This window comes from Nerophis ophidion, linkage group LG18 (genome assembly GCF_033978795.1).
Source record: "Nerophis ophidion isolate RoL-2023_Sa linkage group LG18, RoL_Noph_v1.0, whole genome shotgun sequence".
Taxonomy (NCBI): Eukaryota; Metazoa; Chordata; class Actinopteri; order Syngnathiformes; family Syngnathidae; genus Nerophis; species Nerophis ophidion.
In genome coordinates this window covers 8,056,687-8,074,870 of record NC_084628.1, presented here as the reverse complement: position 1 = coordinate 8,074,870, position 18,184 = coordinate 8,056,687, and the positions used below count along the sequence as shown (strand labels likewise).

At 36.2% G+C, this 18,184-nt stretch overlaps 1 protein-coding gene across 4 annotated transcripts in view; it reads left to right on the top strand.

Annotated features, from left to right (window-relative positions):
- Window positions 1-18,184, top strand: part of mcamb (melanoma cell adhesion molecule b) — a 126,132-nt gene that overhangs the window by 107,091 nt on the left and 857 nt on the right. For all 4 annotated transcript variants that reach the window (XM_061878668.1, XM_061878667.1, XM_061878665.1 and 1 more), the window contains 3 exons: window positions 941-1,064; window positions 13,341-13,452; window positions 13,530-18,184. The exon at window positions 13,530-18,184 is cut by the window's right edge and continues 857 nt beyond it. In XM_061878668.1, coding sequence (XP_061734652.1) covers window positions 941-1,064; window positions 13,341-13,452; window positions 13,530-13,532 — 239 coding nt within the window. In that variant the 3' untranslated portion in view covers window positions 13,533-18,184. The remainder of the gene's footprint in view (window positions 1-940; window positions 1,065-13,340; window positions 13,453-13,529) is intronic.

Sequence of the window (18,184 nt, the reverse complement as noted above, 5' to 3'; positions counted from 1 at the left end):
TTTAGAGCAGTGGTTCTCAACCTTTTTTCAGTGATGTACCCCCTGTGAACATCTTTTTTAATTCAAGTACCCCCTAATCAGAGCAAAGCATTTTTGGTTGAAAAAAAAAAAGATAAAGAAGTAAAATACAGCACGTCATCAGTTTCTGATTTATTAAATTGTATAACAGTGCAAAATATTGCTCATTTGTAGTGGTCTTTCTTGAACTATTTGGAAAAAAACACATAAAAATAACTAAAACTTGTTGAAAAATAAACAAGTGATTCAATTAGGGACAGTGTGGCGCAGTGGCAGAGTGGCCGTGCGCAACCCGAGGGGCCTTGGTTCAAATCCCACCTAGTACCAACCTCGTCACGTCCGTTGTGTCCTGAGCAAGACACTTCACCCTTGCTCCTGATGGGTGCTGGTTGGCGCCTTGCATGGCAGCTCCCTCCATCAGTGTGTGAATGTGTGTGTGAATGGGTAAATGTGGAAGTAGTGTCAAAGCGCTTTGAGTACCTTGAAGGTAGAAAAGCGCTATACAAGTTATAAATGAAGATTTCCACACATACTGCGATGAGGTGGCGACTTGTACCCCGCCTTCTGCCCGATTGTAGCTGAGATAGGCACCAGCGCCTCCCACAACCCCAAAGGGAATAAGCGGTAGTAAATGGATGGATGGATAGCTGTAAATATACTCCTCCCCTCTTAACCACGCTCCCCACCTCTCGAAATCGGAGGTCTCAAGGTTGGCAAATATGACTTCACCTTTCCTCCACTTTGGAATGATTCCTTTCCTTCTAGGTGGACACGTTTTGGAAAAAAAAAAAAAAAGACGACTCGTAGCTGCACTGTATTAAGTTAAAACCCTGCACACTGTGGCATGCTTCACAGTCATCCTCTGCAAATGTGTTTTGGACTGTACTCACGCTCTGCGTCTTCTGTGTGTTTCTGCCACCAGAGGGCAGCGGTGTCATCATTGCAGTCGTCATCATCTGCATCCTGCTGCTGGCCATCTTGGGCAGCGGCCTCTACTTCCTCTACAAAAAAGGAAAGATCTGCGGGCGCTCCGGCAAGCAAGACCTGTAAGTGCACATGGCGGGGGAGTGTTTCAAGTCTGATCCAGTAAAGATTATCCTACACATTGAAAAAAAAAAACCTATCACATTACTGAAAAGGAATGCTGGCACGGAAACAAGTTCTGGCAACAAATGTATTCATTTGTTGCCAAAACTTTGAAAAAATACAATATTTTTTGGTGGATGTTTTCGATGCCAATATTCATATTTTTGTACACTTTTCAATCAATCAATGTTTATTCATATAGCCCTAAATCACAAGTGTCTCAAAGGGCTGCACAAACCACAACGACATCCTCGGTAGAGCCCACATAAGGGCAAGGAAAAACTCACCCCAATGGGACGTCGGTGACAGTGACAATGATGACTAGGAGAAACCTTGGAGAGGACCGCAGGGGACCGAAAGCAATGGATGTTGAGCGGGTCTAACATGATATTGTGAAAGTCCAATCCATAGTGGATCCAATATAGTACTTTTACTATTTTTCTGTGTTTCAAAGGTTTTTATGACCGCTCCTTTCTTACAATTTTGTTTCTTTTTTTTCCGGTATCAAAATAATGGGAGTGATTCAGCATGAGGGGGTGAGGCTTATAACAAGTTTACCCGGAAGCAGTTTTACTAGACTTGGACATGCAAGTGAAACACCGTAGAACAGGGGTCGGCAACCCGCGGCTCCGGAGCCGCATGCGGCTCTTTGATCACTCTGATGTGGCTCGGCTGCTAAATTGCCGATCCCAACGACTATTCCGTGAGTTTTCCAAATTTTAGTGCCTCTCTCAGAAATCACCCGGAGATGACATTCTCCAATTTACGCCTGGACTACAATACTGAGGGTGTGCAATGATGGCAATGTCTTTAACTTCCTCTACTACATGCCGTCGCGCCCGCCTTTACACCACGCGATCTGCGGGTCGACCAATCATTTTATGTCCAGCCTCTGCCAACAAACGAAAGCGACTGCAACGCCTACTTAGTCAACAGCCATACAGGTTACACTGAAGGTTTTTATATAAACAACTTTAACACTCTTACTAATATGCACCGCACTACACACCAAACAAGAATGACAAACACATTTTGGGAGAACATCGGCACTGTAACACAACATAAACACAAAAGAACAAATACCCAGAATTCCATGCATCCCGACTCTTCCTGGCTACATTTGCACCAAACCCCGCCCCCTCCAAACCTGCCCACCTTAACCGACGCACGGAGGGGGTGGGGGGATTTGGTGCTAGCGGGGTGTATAATGTAGCCCGGTCAGATAAATCTTAGCTGACATTTCTTAACATGATAAGTAATGAATAATTCCCCTGATAATCACAGTGTTAAAAAATAATGCCATCCATCCATCCATCCATCATCTTCCGCTTATCCGAGGTCGGGTCGCGGGGGCAGCAGCCTAAGCAGGGAAGCCCAGACTTCCCTATCTCCAGCCACTTCGTCTAGCTCTTCCCGGGGGATCCCGAGGCGTTCCCAGACCAGCCGGGAGACATAGTCTTCCCAACGTGTCCTGGGTCTTCCCCGTGGCCTCCTACCGGTTGGACGTGCCCTAAACACCTCCCTAGGGAGGCGTTCGGGTGGCATCCTGACCAGATGCCCGAACCACCTCATCTGGTTCCTCTCGATGTGGAGGAGCAGCGGCTTTACTTTGAGTTCCTCCCGGATGGCAGAGCTTCTCACCCTATCTCTAAGGGAGAGCCCCGCCACACGGCGGAGGAAACTCATTTCGGCCGCTTGTACCCGTGATCTTATCCTTTCGGTCATGACCCAAAGCTCATGACCATAGGTGAGGATGGGAACGTAGATCGACCGGTAAATTGAGAGCTTTGCCTTCCGGCTCAGCTCCTTCTTCACCACAACGGATCGGTACAACGTCCGCATTACTGAAGACGCCGCACCGATCCGCCTGTCGATCTCACGATCCACTCTTCCCTCACTCGTGAACAAGACTCCTAGGTACATGAACTCCTCCACTTGGGGCAGGGTCTCCTCCCCAACCCGGAGATGGCACTCCACAATTTTCCGGGCGAGAACCATGGACTCGGACTTGGAGGTGCTGATTTTCATTCATTCACACTCGGCTGCGAACCGATCCATCCGGTCAGATGAAGCCATCAGGACCACATCATCTACAAAAAGCAGAGATCTAATCCCGTGGCCACCAAACCGGAACCTCTCAACGCCTTGACTGCGCCTAGAAATTCTGTCCATAAAAGTTATGAACAGAATCGGTGACAAAGGACAGCCTTGGCGGAGTCCAACCCTCACTGGAAACGTGTCCGACTTACTGCCAGCAATGCGGACATTCTCATGCATTTTAATCCATTCATCCATCCATTTCCTACCGCACCTGTTCAAGAAGTCGCATTAATGGTAAGAAGGATTTTAATTATTATTGATTAGCTCCAGAATAACAATGTTATTAAAAATAATAAAATACTTATTATACTCTAAAAATGTTGGTCTTACTTAAAAATACATGCATTTAGTTGTGTTCAGTGTTAAAAAATATTATATGGCACTCACGGAAATACATTTTAAAATATTTGGCTTTCACGGCTCTCTCAGCCAAAAAGGTTCCCGACCCCTGCCGTATAAGAAGAAATATGAAAATATGAAGCAAAATGTTGTTGTTTTTTACATTTATCTTGCATATGTGTCGCTTTCGGTAAATTAATATCCTGCTCAGAAAGGAAATCTTGTATTCGTAAGCATGATCCAGTGACCTACTTTAATTACTCTTTGACTACGTCGTAAAGCACTCTGGGTCAACTTTGTTACTTTTACAATTGGTTTTATATATGCAGTTGATTTCCGCACTAAAAGATTAGTAGGATATATTTATGTTATTTATCAAATGTAAATAATTCATTACAATGTGTAAATTCTCTTCACAAAGCAAATTAAATAACTTTAAAGCATTTACCCCTATTTATTAGTTATGATATAGTTTATCGAGAATTTATTATATGATTGTTTAATTTTTTTTATCAAATGTAACCAGGCAATCAACCATCAGCTTTGCTCACTTGATGTTCTGTAGTTGGATGTCTTCTCAGAACCAACACACCTGTGAAGGAAGTGCAGATGTCCCACAAAGGCAGAGATCTTCTTTCTCTTTCTTGTTGAATTACATACAGAAACATCACAAAGTACTACTCAGATATTATGTTTCCCCTAAAAGTCCGGCCTATTTTTATAATTAATTTTAAAAAGGCTACTGAACCCACCGCGACCCTGAAAGGCATAAGCGGTAGAAAATGGATGGATGGATAATCCCTCAGCTCTATATTATAGCTGTTGATGTTTTAAAACTATGTTGTAGGTCAGGGGTAGGGAACCTATGGCTCTAGAGCCAGATGTGGCTCTTTTGATGACTGCATCCGGCTCTCGGATAAATCTGAGCTGACATTGCTTAACACGATAAGTAATGAATAATTCCACTTGTAATCACAGTGTTAAAAATAACATTCAAAATATAAAACATTCTCATGCTTTTTTATGTTCAAGAAGTTGCATTAATGGTAAGAAGTCATTTATTTATTATTGGTTAGTGTGGGGCTTGCCGTCCTGGGGGTTCTTCAGACCACCAAGAGCCTATTTTAGGGTTACAATTTTATTTTATTTTATTTTTCTCTCAGTTGCTTTCCAGCAATTGTCTTTTTCTCTTTCGTCCTCGCTCGCTCTGGCTCCAGCCCCAACCCTGTCTCTCCTCCTGGCTGCTGCTTATAACAGAGCGACAGGTGATTAGATAGCCAGGCCAAAGTGGGCCATCTACGCACCTGTCGCTGATTTCGAGGCCGGTCCTGGCAACATCCTGCATTGCTGCAGGCCCGCAGGCCACGACCCCTCCACAGTTAGCTTCAGAATAACAACGTTATTATAAAGAATAAGAGACCTATTATACTCTGGAAATGTTGGTCTTACTTAAAAATGCATGTGTTTAGTTGTGTTCAGTGTTAAAAAAAATATTATATGGCTCTTAGGGAAATACATTTTAAAATATTTGGCTTCTTGGCTCTCTCAGCCAAAAAGGTTCCCGACCCCTGTTGTAGGTTGTACTTTCAAATGTACATGTAAATATTATGTGGAATATCATTTAGGGTTTATAAATCTATCCCCCTATGTTGTATTATTTGCAACATAAATATTACGTGGAATATCATTTAGGATATCTGAATGTATTCCCCTATGTTTTATTATTTGGAATTAAGGCAGGAAATTAATCACAATAGCGGTATTTTCAGCACATTGTTTATACAAGTCAAAATAATACTTGACAATAAAATACAATAAGACATGAATCCACCTATTTTGAATGTCTGGTGTTACAAGTTTTAAATGAATAAACACAGCCACAAAGTATTGTTCCATATGGAGTTTTGCCAAATATCATGGCTATATTTAACAATACATAATCAATTTCTGTACCACTTATTCCACATCCCCAAAGTGTGTCTAGGTTAACACAAAGATATCATATAAGTTTTACACTTGATCTTTTTTTTTTTTTTTTGCATTTAAAACTTGTTTTGGTGCCAATGCAACTTTTTCTACAATGTCCATTTTTTTTTTTTTACCATACCAAATCTTACTGGCAGTGTTCTGGCTCCATAAATATGGCGTTATTCTTGTCAAATTAGAACCTTTTTTGTAATATTACAACTCTGTTGTCATCATATAACTATCCCTAGTTCATTTCCCTTTCAAACAAGTTGAAATTTGATGAGAACGTAGTGTCGATGAAAAAAGTTGACCAAAAAAATTTTTATTTTAGGAAGATATATTTAATTAAATAAAAAGCATTTTACAAGAAAGTTGTACTTTCCATCCATCCATCCATTTTCTACCGCTTGTCCCCTTTTGGGGTCACTGGAGCCTATCTCAGCTGCATTCGGGCGGTAGGCGGGGTACACCCTGGACAAGTCACCACCTCATCCCAGGTCCAGAAAGTTGTACTGTTACAATAAAATATTTGATCATAAAAAAGTTGAAATTTTATAAGAAAGTCGTGATTTTACAAGCAAATATTTTTTCTGAAAAAAGTGAAAATTTTTCAAGAAAGTCATAATTTTACCAGAATATATTTAATCAGAAAAAAAAATTACTTTTGCAAGTAAATTGTAATTTTACCAGATTATATTTGTAATGGAACAAAAGGGACAACATTTGACCATAAAGGCCCAATTTTCCGAGAATATATTGGCGATGAGGAAAATAAGCCAAAATTTTGCAAGAAATTTTTAATTTAAAAAAAAATAGATATATTTGTTACAAGACAAAAAGTCAAAGTTTTACAAAAAAAGTCATAATTTTTCAAGATATTTGTAATGAGGGGAACAAGCTATTTTTAAAATGACAATGACAACATTTTAAAAGAAAGTCGTCATTTTACGAAAATACATTCATGAAGACAGAAAAAGCTGAAATTTTACAAAAAAAAAGGCGTAATTTTACTCAAATATATTTCCAATCAGAGAGAAACTGCATTTTACGAGAAAGTCGTACATTTACAAGAATATATTTGTAACGACAGGAAAAGCCGAACTTTTACAAGAATGTTATTTTACAAGCGTACATTTGTCTTTCGAGAGAACCATCCATCCATCCATCCATTTTCTACCGCTTATTCCCTTTCGGGGTCGCGGGGGGCGCTGGCGCCTATCTCAGCTACAATCGGGCGGAAGGCGGGGTACACCCTGGACAAGTCGCCACCACATCGCAGGGCCCTTTCGAGAGAACTTCAAAATAAAAACTTTCAGCTTTTTTCTCGTAATATTAAAAATTGATTCACGACTTTATTCTTGTACAGTTACGGACTTTTCTCGTCATATTACGAATTTCCAAATACCATTTTGACGCGTTCTTTTATCACAAATATCCATCCATCCATTTCTACCGCTTGTCTATTTTTTAATGGTATTTCGTTGTTTTTTTAAGTTATTATTAATAATAATAATGATTAATTATTCATGATAATTGGCCTCCAAGCAATTAATTCATACATATTTATATTTTAATTTTACACTAAAAAAGTGTTCTGTATTATTCTTTTGTTTATTTTAATTTATTAACACTGATAATTATTACTAATATTAATGTTAGTTGGCCTCGAAGTGGTGAAATTATACACATTTCAATTTAATATAGTATTCTGTATTGTTTTTTATGTTATTTTTATCCATCCATTTTCTACCGCTTATTCCCTTCGGGGTCGTTGGAGCCTATCTCAGCTACAATCGGGCGGAAGGCGGGGTACACCCTGGACAAGTCGCCACCTCATCACAGAGCCAACACAGTTAGACAGACAACTTTCACACTCCACACAGAAAGATCCCGAGCCCGGGATTGAACTCAGGACTATCCAGGACCTTCGCATTGTGAGGCAGACGCACTAACCCCTCTTCCACCGTGCTGCCCAATTATGTTATTTTTAGTTATTTACATATTCACGTAAAATCACAACTTGGGGTTTTCGTAAAATTTTGACTTTTTCCTCTTGTCCCAACTATATCCTGGTAAATGTACAACTTCCTTGTAATATTCTGACTTGTTCTCTTTTAATCACGAACATACTCTAGCAAATGGCATCTTTTTTCTCACATTCATGTGTGGTTTAGGAGTTATGTTTAAATAACTGTAATATTGAGTGTGACAGTGTACTGTTATAGTGAGTAAAACCTATTTTTTTCTATTTGCAAACTTTACAAAAACAATTTATTCTAGTAAAACCCACGTAGATACAATAGCACAGGCATTTTTAGACATAATGCATGTTTGGTTTGAAGTTATGTGTATATAACTTTAATATTTAGTATGAAAGATATACTGTCATATTGAGTACAAATCAAACTTGTGTCTTCGCAAACTTTACAAAATATTGTTTTTTCCAGTGAAACTCACAAAGATACATTTCTCCAGACATTATTAGCCATTTTGCATGTGTAGTTTGGGAGTTATGTTTAAATAACTGTAATATTGAGTGTGACAGTGTACTGTCATAGTGAGCAAATCCTATTTTTTTTATTTACAAACTTTACAAAAACAATTGATTTTAGTAAAACTCACAGAAATTAAAAATTACAGGCATTTTTAGACATATTGCATTTGTGGTTCAGGTCTTACGTTGGAATATACTTTTATTGCTTTTTTGGCATTATCTCAGGATTCTAAGAACATTACTGTCATATTGAGTAAAAAAATACTTTTTGGTATTGCAATCCTAAAAAAAATGATATATTTTGTGTAGAACTCACAAGGATGCATTATTTCAGTCATTATTAGCCATTTTGAATGTGTAGTTTAGGAGTTATGTTTAAATAACTGTAATATTGAGTGTGACAGTGTACTTTTATAGTGAGTAAAACCTATTTTTTTTCTGTTTGCAAACTTTACAAAAACAATTGATACTAGTAAAACCCACATAGATACAATAGCACAGGCATTTTTAGACATAATGCATGTTTGGTTTGAAGTTATGTGTATATAACTATAATATTTAGTATGAAAGATATACTGTCATATTGAGTAAAATCAAACTTGTGTCTTTGCAAACTTTACAAAATATTGTTTTTTCCAGTAAAACTCACAAAGATACATTTCTCCAGACATTATTAGCCTTTTTGCATGTGTGGTTTGGGAGTTATGTTTAAATAACTGTAATATTGAGTGTGACAGTGTACTGTCATAGTCAGTAAAACCTATTTTTTTCTATTTGCAAACTCCACAAAAACAATTGATTCTAGTAAAACTCACAGAAATTAAAAATTACAGGCATTTTTAGACATATTGCATTTGTGGTTCAGGACTTACGTTGGAATACACTTTTATTGCTTTTTTGGCATTATCTCAGGATTCTAAGAACATTACTGTCATATTTATTAAAAAACTACTTTTTGTGATTGCAATCCTAAAAAAGGATATATTTTGTGTAGAACTCACAAGGATGCATTATTTCAGGCATTATTAGCCATTTTGCATGTGTAGTTTAGGAATTATGTTTAAATAACTGTAATATTGAGTGTGACAGTGTACTGTCATAGTGAGTAAATCTTATTTTTTCTATTTGCAAACTCTACAAAAACAATTGATTTTAGTAAAACTCACAGAAATTAAAAATTACAGGCATTTTTAGACATATTGCATTTGTGGTTTAGGACTTAGGTTGGAATACATTTTTATTGCTTTTTTGGCTTTATCTCAGGATTCTAAGAACATTACTGTCATATTGAGTAAAAAACTACTTTTTGTGATTGCAATCCTAAAAAAAGGATATATTTAGTGTAGAACTCACAAGGATGCATTATTTCAGGCATTATTAGCCATTTTGCATGTGTGGTTTAGGAGTTATGTTTAAATAACTGTAATATTGAGTGTGACAGTGTACTGTCATAGTGAGTAAAACCTATTTTTTTCTATTTGCAAACTTTACAAAAACAATTGATTCTAGTAAAACCCACATAGATATAATAGCACAGGCATTTTTAGACATAATGCATGTTTGGTTTGAAGTTATGTGTATATAACTTTAATATTTAGTATGAAAGATATACTGTCATATTGAGTAAAAGTCAAACTTGTGTCTTTGCAAACTTTACAAAATATTGTTTTTTCCAGTGAAACTCACAAAGATACATTTCTCCAGACATTATTAGCCATTTTGCATGTGTAGTTTGGGAGTTATGTTTAAATAACTGTAATATTGAGTGTGACAGTGTACTGTCATAGTGAGTAAAACTTATTTTTTCTATTTGCAGACTTTACAAAAACAATTGATTTTAGTAAAACTCACAGAAATTAAAAATTACAGGCATTTTTAGACATATTGCATTTGTGGTTCAGGACTTACGTTGGAATACATTTTTATTGCTTTTTTGGCTTTATCTCAGGATTCTAAGAACATTACTGTCATATTGAGTAAAAAACTACTTTTTGTGATTGCAATCCTAAAAAAAGGATATATTTAGTGTAGAACTCACAAGGATGCATTATTTCAGTCATTATTAGCCATTTTGCATGTGTAGTTTAGAAGTTATGTTTAAATAACTGTAATATTGAGTGTGACAGTGTACTGTTATAGTGAGTAAAACCTATTTTTTCTATTTGCAAACTCTACAAAAACAATTGATTCTAGTAAAACCCACAGAGGTATAATAGCACAGGCATTTTTAGACATAGTGCATGTTTGGTTTGAAGTTATGTGTATATAACTTTTAAATTTAGTATGAAAGATATACTGTCATATTGAGTAAAAATCAAACTTGTGTCTTTGCAAACTTTACAAAATATTGTTTTTTCCAGTAAAACTCACAAAGATACATTTCTCCAGACATTATTAGCCATTTTGCATGTGTGGTTAGGGAGTTATGTTTAAATAACTGTAATATTGAGTGTGACAGTGTACTGTTATAGTGAGTAAAACCTATTTTTTCTATTTGCAGACTTTACAAAAACAATTGATTTTAGTAAAACTCACAGAAATTAAAAATTACAGGCATTTTTAGACATATTGCATTTGTGGTTCAGGACTTACGTTGGAATACATTTTTATTGCTTTTTTGGCATTATCTCAGGATTCTAAGAACATTACTGTCATATTGAGTAAAAAAATACTTTTTGTGATTGCAATCCTAAAAAAAAATGATATATTTTGTGTAGAACTCACAATGATGCATTATTTCAGGCATTATTAGCCATTTTGCATGTGTGGTTTAGGAGTTATGTTTAAACAACTGTAATATTGAGTGTGACAGTGTACTGTCATAGTGAGTAAATCCTATTTTTTTCCCATTTGCAAACTTTACAAAAACAATTTATTCTAGTAAAACCCACAGAGATATAATAGCACAGGCATTTTTAGACATAATGCATGTTTGGTTTGAAGTTATGTGTATATAACTTTTAAATTTAGTATGAAAGATATACTGTCATATTGAGTAAAACCATACTTTGCAAACTTTACAAAATATTGTTTTTTCCAGTGAAACTCACAAAGATACATTTCTCCAGACATTATTAGCCATTTTGCATGTGTAGTTTAGGAGTTATGTTTAAATAACTGTAATATTGAGTGTGACAGTGTACTGTCATAGTGAGTAAAACCTATTTTTCCTATTTGCAAACTTTACAAAAACAATTGATTCTAGTAAAACTCACAGAAATTAAAAATTACAGGCATTTTTGGACATATTGCATTTGTGGTTCAGGACTTACGTTGGAATACACTTTTATTGCTTTTTTGGCATTATCTCAGGATTCTAAGAACATTACTGTCATATTTATTAAAAAACTACTTTTTGTGATTGCAATCCTAAAAAAAGGATATATTTTGTGTAGAACTCACAATGATGCATTATTTCAGGCATTATTAGCCATTTAGCATGTGTAGTTTAGGAGTTATGTTTAAATAACTGTAATATTGAGTCTGACAGTGTACTGTCATAGTGAGTAAAACCAATTTTTCTCATATTTGCAAACTTTACAAAAACAATTTATTCTAGTAAAACCCACAGTGATACAATAGCACAGGCATTTTTAGACATAATGCATGTTTGGTTTGAAGTTATGTGTATATAACTTTAATATTTAGTATGAAAGATATACTGTCATATTGAGTAAAAATCAAACTTGTGTCTTCGCAAATTTTACAAAATATTGTTTTTTCCAGTAAAACTCAAAAAGATACATTTCTCCAGACATTATTAGCCATTTTACATGTGTGGTTTGGGAGTTATGTTTAAATAACTGTAATATTGAGTGTGACAGTGTACTGTCATAGTGAGTAAAACTTATTTTTTTCTATTTGCAAACTTTACAAAAACAATTGATTCTAGTAAAACCAACATAGATATAATAGCACAGGCATTTTTAGACATAATGCAAGTTTGGTTTGAAAATGTGTATATAACTTTTAAATTTAGTATGAAAGATATACTGTCATATTGAGTAAAACCATACTTTTCAAACCATACAAAATATTTTTTTTCTTCAGTAAAACTAACAAAGATACATTTCTCCAGGCATTAATAGCCATTTTGCATGTGTGGTTTGGGAGTTATGTTTAAATAACTGTAATATTGAGTGTGACAGTGTACTGTCATAGAGAGTAAATCCTATTTTTTCTATTTGCAAACTTTACAAAAACAATTGATTATAGTAAAACTTACAGAAATTAAAAAATTACAGGCATTTTTAGACATATTGCATTTTTGGTTCAGGACTTACGTTGGAATACATTTTTATTGCTTTTTTGGCATTATCTCAGGATTCTAAGAACATTACTGTCATATTGAGTAAAAACCTACTTTTTGTGAATGCAATCCTAAAAAAAGGATATATTTTGTGTAGAACTCACAAGGATGCATTATTTCAGGCATTATTAGCCATTTTGCATGTGTAGTTTAGGAGTTATATTCAAACAACTGTAATATTGAGTGTGACAGTGTACTGTCATAGTGAGTAAAACCTATTTTTTTCCTATTTGCAAACTTTACAAAAACAATTTATTCTAGTAAAACCCACATAGATATAATAGCAAAGGCATTTTTAGACATAATGCATGTTTGGTTTTGAAGTTATGTGTATATAACTTTAATATTTAGTATGAAAGATATACTGTCATATTGAGTAAAAATCAAACTTGTGTCTTCGCAAATTTTACAAAATATTGTTTTTTCCAGTGAAACTCACAAAGATACATTCCTCCAGGCATGTTTAGCCATTTTGCATGTGTGGTTTGGGAGTTATGTTTAAATAACTGTAATATTGAGTGTGACAGTGTACTGTCATAGTGAGTAAAACCTATTTTTTTCTATTTGCAAACTCTACAAAAACAATTGATTCTAGTAAAACCAACAGAGATATAATAGCACAGGCATTTTTAGACATAATGCAAGTTATGTTTGAAAATGTGTATATAACTTTTAAATTTAGTATGAAAGATATACTGTCATATTGAGTAAAACCATACTTTTCAAACCATACAAAATATTTTTTTTCTTCAGTAAAACTAACAAAGATACATTTCTCCAGACATTATTAGCCATTTTGCATGTGTGGTTTGGGAGTTATGTTTAAATAACTGTAATATTGAGTGTGACAGTGTACTGTCATAGTGAGTAAAACCTATTTTTTCTATTTGCAAACTTTACAAAAACAATTGATTTTAGTAAAACTTACAGAAATCAAAAATTACAGGCATTTCTAGACATCTTGCATGTTTGCTTCAGGAGTTATGTTATAATACGTTTGTATTGCTTTTTTTTGTTGTTGTGCAGCACCAAAGACAAATCGGGCAAAGACAACATTGTTGTTGAAATGAAGAGCGACAACACAGAGGACGCCATCCTCCTCGGGGTCAACGGCGACAAGCAGCCTCCCAACCACCAGGTGGATACAAATGCATGACCTTTGACCTGTGTGCTGCATTCACTTACCCCTCCTCTGTGTGTGTGTGTCCTCTCAAGTAAGAAATGGTGACATGGAGCCAACCGCAAGTCGGAGTCCGCGCCCAAAAAGCTCCTCCAAGCCAAAGAAAAAGCCCCAGAATTGGACTTTGTTTCAAGAAAAGTTGGACGCTGTATGTTGCTGAACATGAATATTTTTTTAAAAATAGCCCAACAGTCACTGTAGAGCAAGGTGAACAAGCTCTTCTCCTAGTGTACATACCAACAACACCCCCGTGTATATATTTCTCTATTTAAAGTGTGTCCACACTTGATTTGTGAAGAGCAAAGACAATTCAACGTAGTTTTTACTTAAAGTCTGTACACTGAAATCCATGTTATATTTCATTATTTCTAGCCTTAAAGCCAAATTTATGGCTTGTTTAATGCAACCACCGGCTAGTACGAACCCCGTTTCCATATGAGTTGGGAAATTGTGTTAGATGTAAATATAAACGGAATACAATGATTTGGAAATCATTTTCAACCCATAGTCAGTTGAATATGCAACAAAAACAACATATTTGATGTTAAAACTGCTAAACTTTTTTTTTTGTGCAAATAATTATTAACTTTAGCATTTGATGCCAGCAACACATGACAAAAAAGTTGAGAAAGGTGGCAATAAATACTGATAAAGTTGAGGAATGCTCATCAAACACTTATTGGGAACATCCCACTGGTGTGCAGGCTAATTGGGAACAGGTGGGTGCCATGATTGGGTATAAAAGCAGCTTCCATGAAATGCTAAGTAATTCACAAACAAGGATGGGGCGAGGGGTCACCACTTTGTAAGCAAATTGTCAAAAAGTTTTACAACAACATTTCTCAACGAGCTATTGCAAGGAATTTAGGGATTTTACCAGCTACGGTCCGTAAAATTATCAAAAGGTTCAGAGAATCTGGAGAAATCACTGCACGTAAGCGATGATACAACGGACCTTTGATCCCTCAGGCGGTACTGCATCAAAAACCGACATCAGTGTATAAAGGATATCACCACATGGGCTCAGGAACACTTCATAAAACCACTGTCAGTAACTACAGTTGGTCGCTACATCTGTAAATGTAAGTTAAAACTCTACTATGCAAAGCGAATGCCATTTATCAACAATGCCGCTGGGCCCGAGCTCATCTAAGATGGACTGATGCAAAGTGGAAAAGTGTTCTGTGGTCTGACGAGTCCACATTTCAAATTTGGAAACTGTAGACGTGGTGTCCTCCGGACCAAAGAGGAAAATAACCATCCGGATTGTTATAGGCGCAAAGTTCAAAAGCCAGCATCTGTGAGGGTATGGGGCTGTATTAGTGCCCAAAGCATGGGTAACTTACCCATCTATGAATGCACCATTAATGCCGAATGGTTCTAGCAGGTTTTGGAGCAACATATGTTGTCATCCAAGCAACGTTATCATAGACGCCCCTGCTTATTTCAGCAAGACAATGCCAAGCCACATGTTACAACAGCGTGGCTTCGTAGTAAAAGAGTGCGGGTACTTTCCTGGCCCGCCTGCAGTCCAGACATGTCTCCCATCGAAAATGTGTGGCACATTATGAAGCGTAAAATACGACAACAAGACTGTTGAACAACTTAAGCTGTACATCAAGCAAGAATGGTAAACAATTCCACTTTCAAAGCTTCAACAATTAGTTTCCTCAGTTCTCAAACGTTAATTTGAGTGTTGTTAAAAGAAAAGGTGATGTAACACAGTGGTGAACATGCCCTTTCCCAACTACTTTGGCACTTGTTGCAGCCATGAAATTCCAAGTTAATTATTTGCAACAACAACAAAAAAGTTCATGAGTTTGAATATAAAATATTTTGTCTTTGTAGTGCATTCGACTGAATATGAGTTGAAAAGGATTTGCAAATCATTGTATTCCGTTTATATTTACATCTAACACAATTTCCCAACTCATATGGAAACGGGGTTTGTATTAGCGCACTCGGCTAACATTAGCGCGCTAGCTAGGCTAACACTAGCTCACTTGCATTTTCACCCCCTTAAAGGATATATTTTAGGCGAACAAAACGATGACATTGTTGCTCTTTAGTTGAATCATGCATGTGTGCGTTGGAGCGGTGCCAATATTATACCCACCTCAGAGGCTATGGAGTAAATATGAGAACGTTTTCTTGACCCATGTTAGCCGTGTGGTGTGTTCACTGTCTGCACTGAATCGTCCATTGTGAAACTTTGTTGTGTGCCGTGTCTGCAGTAAGCGAGGCTTGTGTTGAAAAGATACCGTAAGTTTTACTAGGTTTATATTTATCATGAATATATTTTTGGCAAGTCAAAGTGATGCTGCATTATCCCACGAGCCCTTACAGCATGTTGACGAACAAACACTGTGTCTCGGTCGGGTTCAGAGCCATATTGGAAGGAATTAAGAGTCAAATATTGTGAGAATAAAGTTGTATTGTTACTAAATCAAGTTGAAATATTGTGGGGGGAAACAAGAGGTATTTTGAAGGGGGGGAAAAAAGCATTATCTTGCAGAAACTGTCATAGTTTTAACCAGGAGATTCAAAATTCCCACAGGCTCCTGAATGCGACAGACTGACACCTGCAGTCCACATATATGCTCATCAGGTCATATATCTTGTAATTATAACTTTTATGTGCAGACTTATTGTAAAATGTGTACAAAAGTTTAAATTGACATTCTCAACTTTAATAATGTTTAAAGCTAAATATTTTTTCCTTTTGAAAGTTTGATTTAGTTTTTCTTAAAGGCCTACTGAAATGAGATTTTCTTATTTAAACGGGGATAGCAGGTCCATTCTATGTGTCATACTTGATCATTTCGCGATATTGCCATATTTTTGCTGAAAGGATTTAGTAGAGAACACCGACGATAAAGTTTGCAACTTTTGGTCGCTAATAAAAAGGCCTTGCTTGTACCGGAAGTAGCAAACGTTGTGCACGTGACATCACGGGTTGTGGAGCTCCTCACATCCTCATTGTTTACAATCATGGCCACCAGCAGCTGGAGCGATTCGGACCGAGAAAGCAACAATTTCCCCCTTAATTTGAGCGAGGATGAAAAATTTGTGGATGAGGATAGTGAGAGTGAAAGGCTAGAAGAGAGGAAAAAAAAAGATGAGGGCAGTGAGAGCAATTTAGATGTTATTAGACACATTTACTAGGATAATTCTGGAAAATCCCTTATCTGCTTATTGTGTTACTAGTGTTTTAGTGAGATTACATAGTCATACCTGAAAGTCGGAGGGGTGTGGTGACCGCCAGTGTCTCTGAGGGAAGCCACGGAGGAGCCAAGAAAGTCGCAGCTTCCTCTTTGACAGCTGCAGGAGGAACGTCACAAGCTCGTAGGAGCCGACTTATTACCACAATTTTCTCACCGAAACCTGCTGGTTGACATGTGGTAGAGAAACAGGTTCGCTTGACCGCTCTGTTCCATATTAAAGCTTCACAACAAACAAAGAAACACCGGCTGTGTTTGTGTTGCTACAGCCGGATGCAATACACCGCTTTCCACCAACATCGTCTTTCTTTGTAGTCTCCATTATTAATTGAAAAAATTGCAAAAGATTCAGCAACACAGAATCCAGAATACTGTGTAATTATGCGATAAGGAGCCAAGAAAGTCACAGCTTCCTTTTTGACAGCTCAAGTCTCCGTTAAGAGCCGACTTAATATCACAATTTTCTCATCCAAAAACTTGCTGGTTGACATGTGGTAGTGAAACATGTTCGCTTGACCGCTCTGTTCCATATAAAAGCTTCACAACAAACAAAGAAACACCGGCTGTGTTTGTTTTGCTAACGGCAGCTGCAATACACCGCTTTCCACCAACAGTATTCTTCTTTGATGTCTCTATTATTAATTGAACAAATTGCAAAAGATTCAGCAACACAGATGTCCAGAATACTGTATAATTATGCAATAAAAACAGACTACTTTTAGCCGTGATCGGTGCTGGGAGAACATATCCGCTACCACCGGTGACGTCACGCGCACACGTCATCATTCCGCGACGTTTTCAACAGGATACTTCGCGGGAAATTAAAAATTGTAATTTAGTAAACTAAAAAGGCCGTATTGGCATGTGTTGCAATGTTAATATTTCATCATTGATATATAAACTATCAGACTGTGTGGTCGGTAGTAGTGGGTTTCAGTAGGCCTTTAATTTAGGATTTTTCCCGCCTCCTTTTATGACATATTTCTAAATATATACATATTTTCTAAGTAAAAATTTTCTCTTAAAAAATCTTAACCGTTTCTTAAACTTTTATTTTCGTAACATGACAACCTTTTCTTGTAATATTACATTTCTGTCTTGCAAAGCTACCACTTTATTAAAAAATATTCTGACCTTATTTTTATCATCTCTCTTTAATTATTGTAAATTAAAATGTTACCCCTTAAATTGTGACACTCCCCTCTCAATTAAAAACATTTTATTCTTATACAATTACAAACTACTTTTGTATAAAGGAAATTAATCACATCACACACTGAAAATAAAAAATGTTCTCATTACATTTTGATTAAATTTGATTTAAATTATGATTATTCTACTGTTGTTACGACTTCATTTAAAAAATCATGTATAATTACAACTTTACTCTTGTGAAATAAAATATTTTGGTAACAAACATTTTCACAATATAAATATTTTACTGTAGTAAAAGAACAACCTTTTCCTTT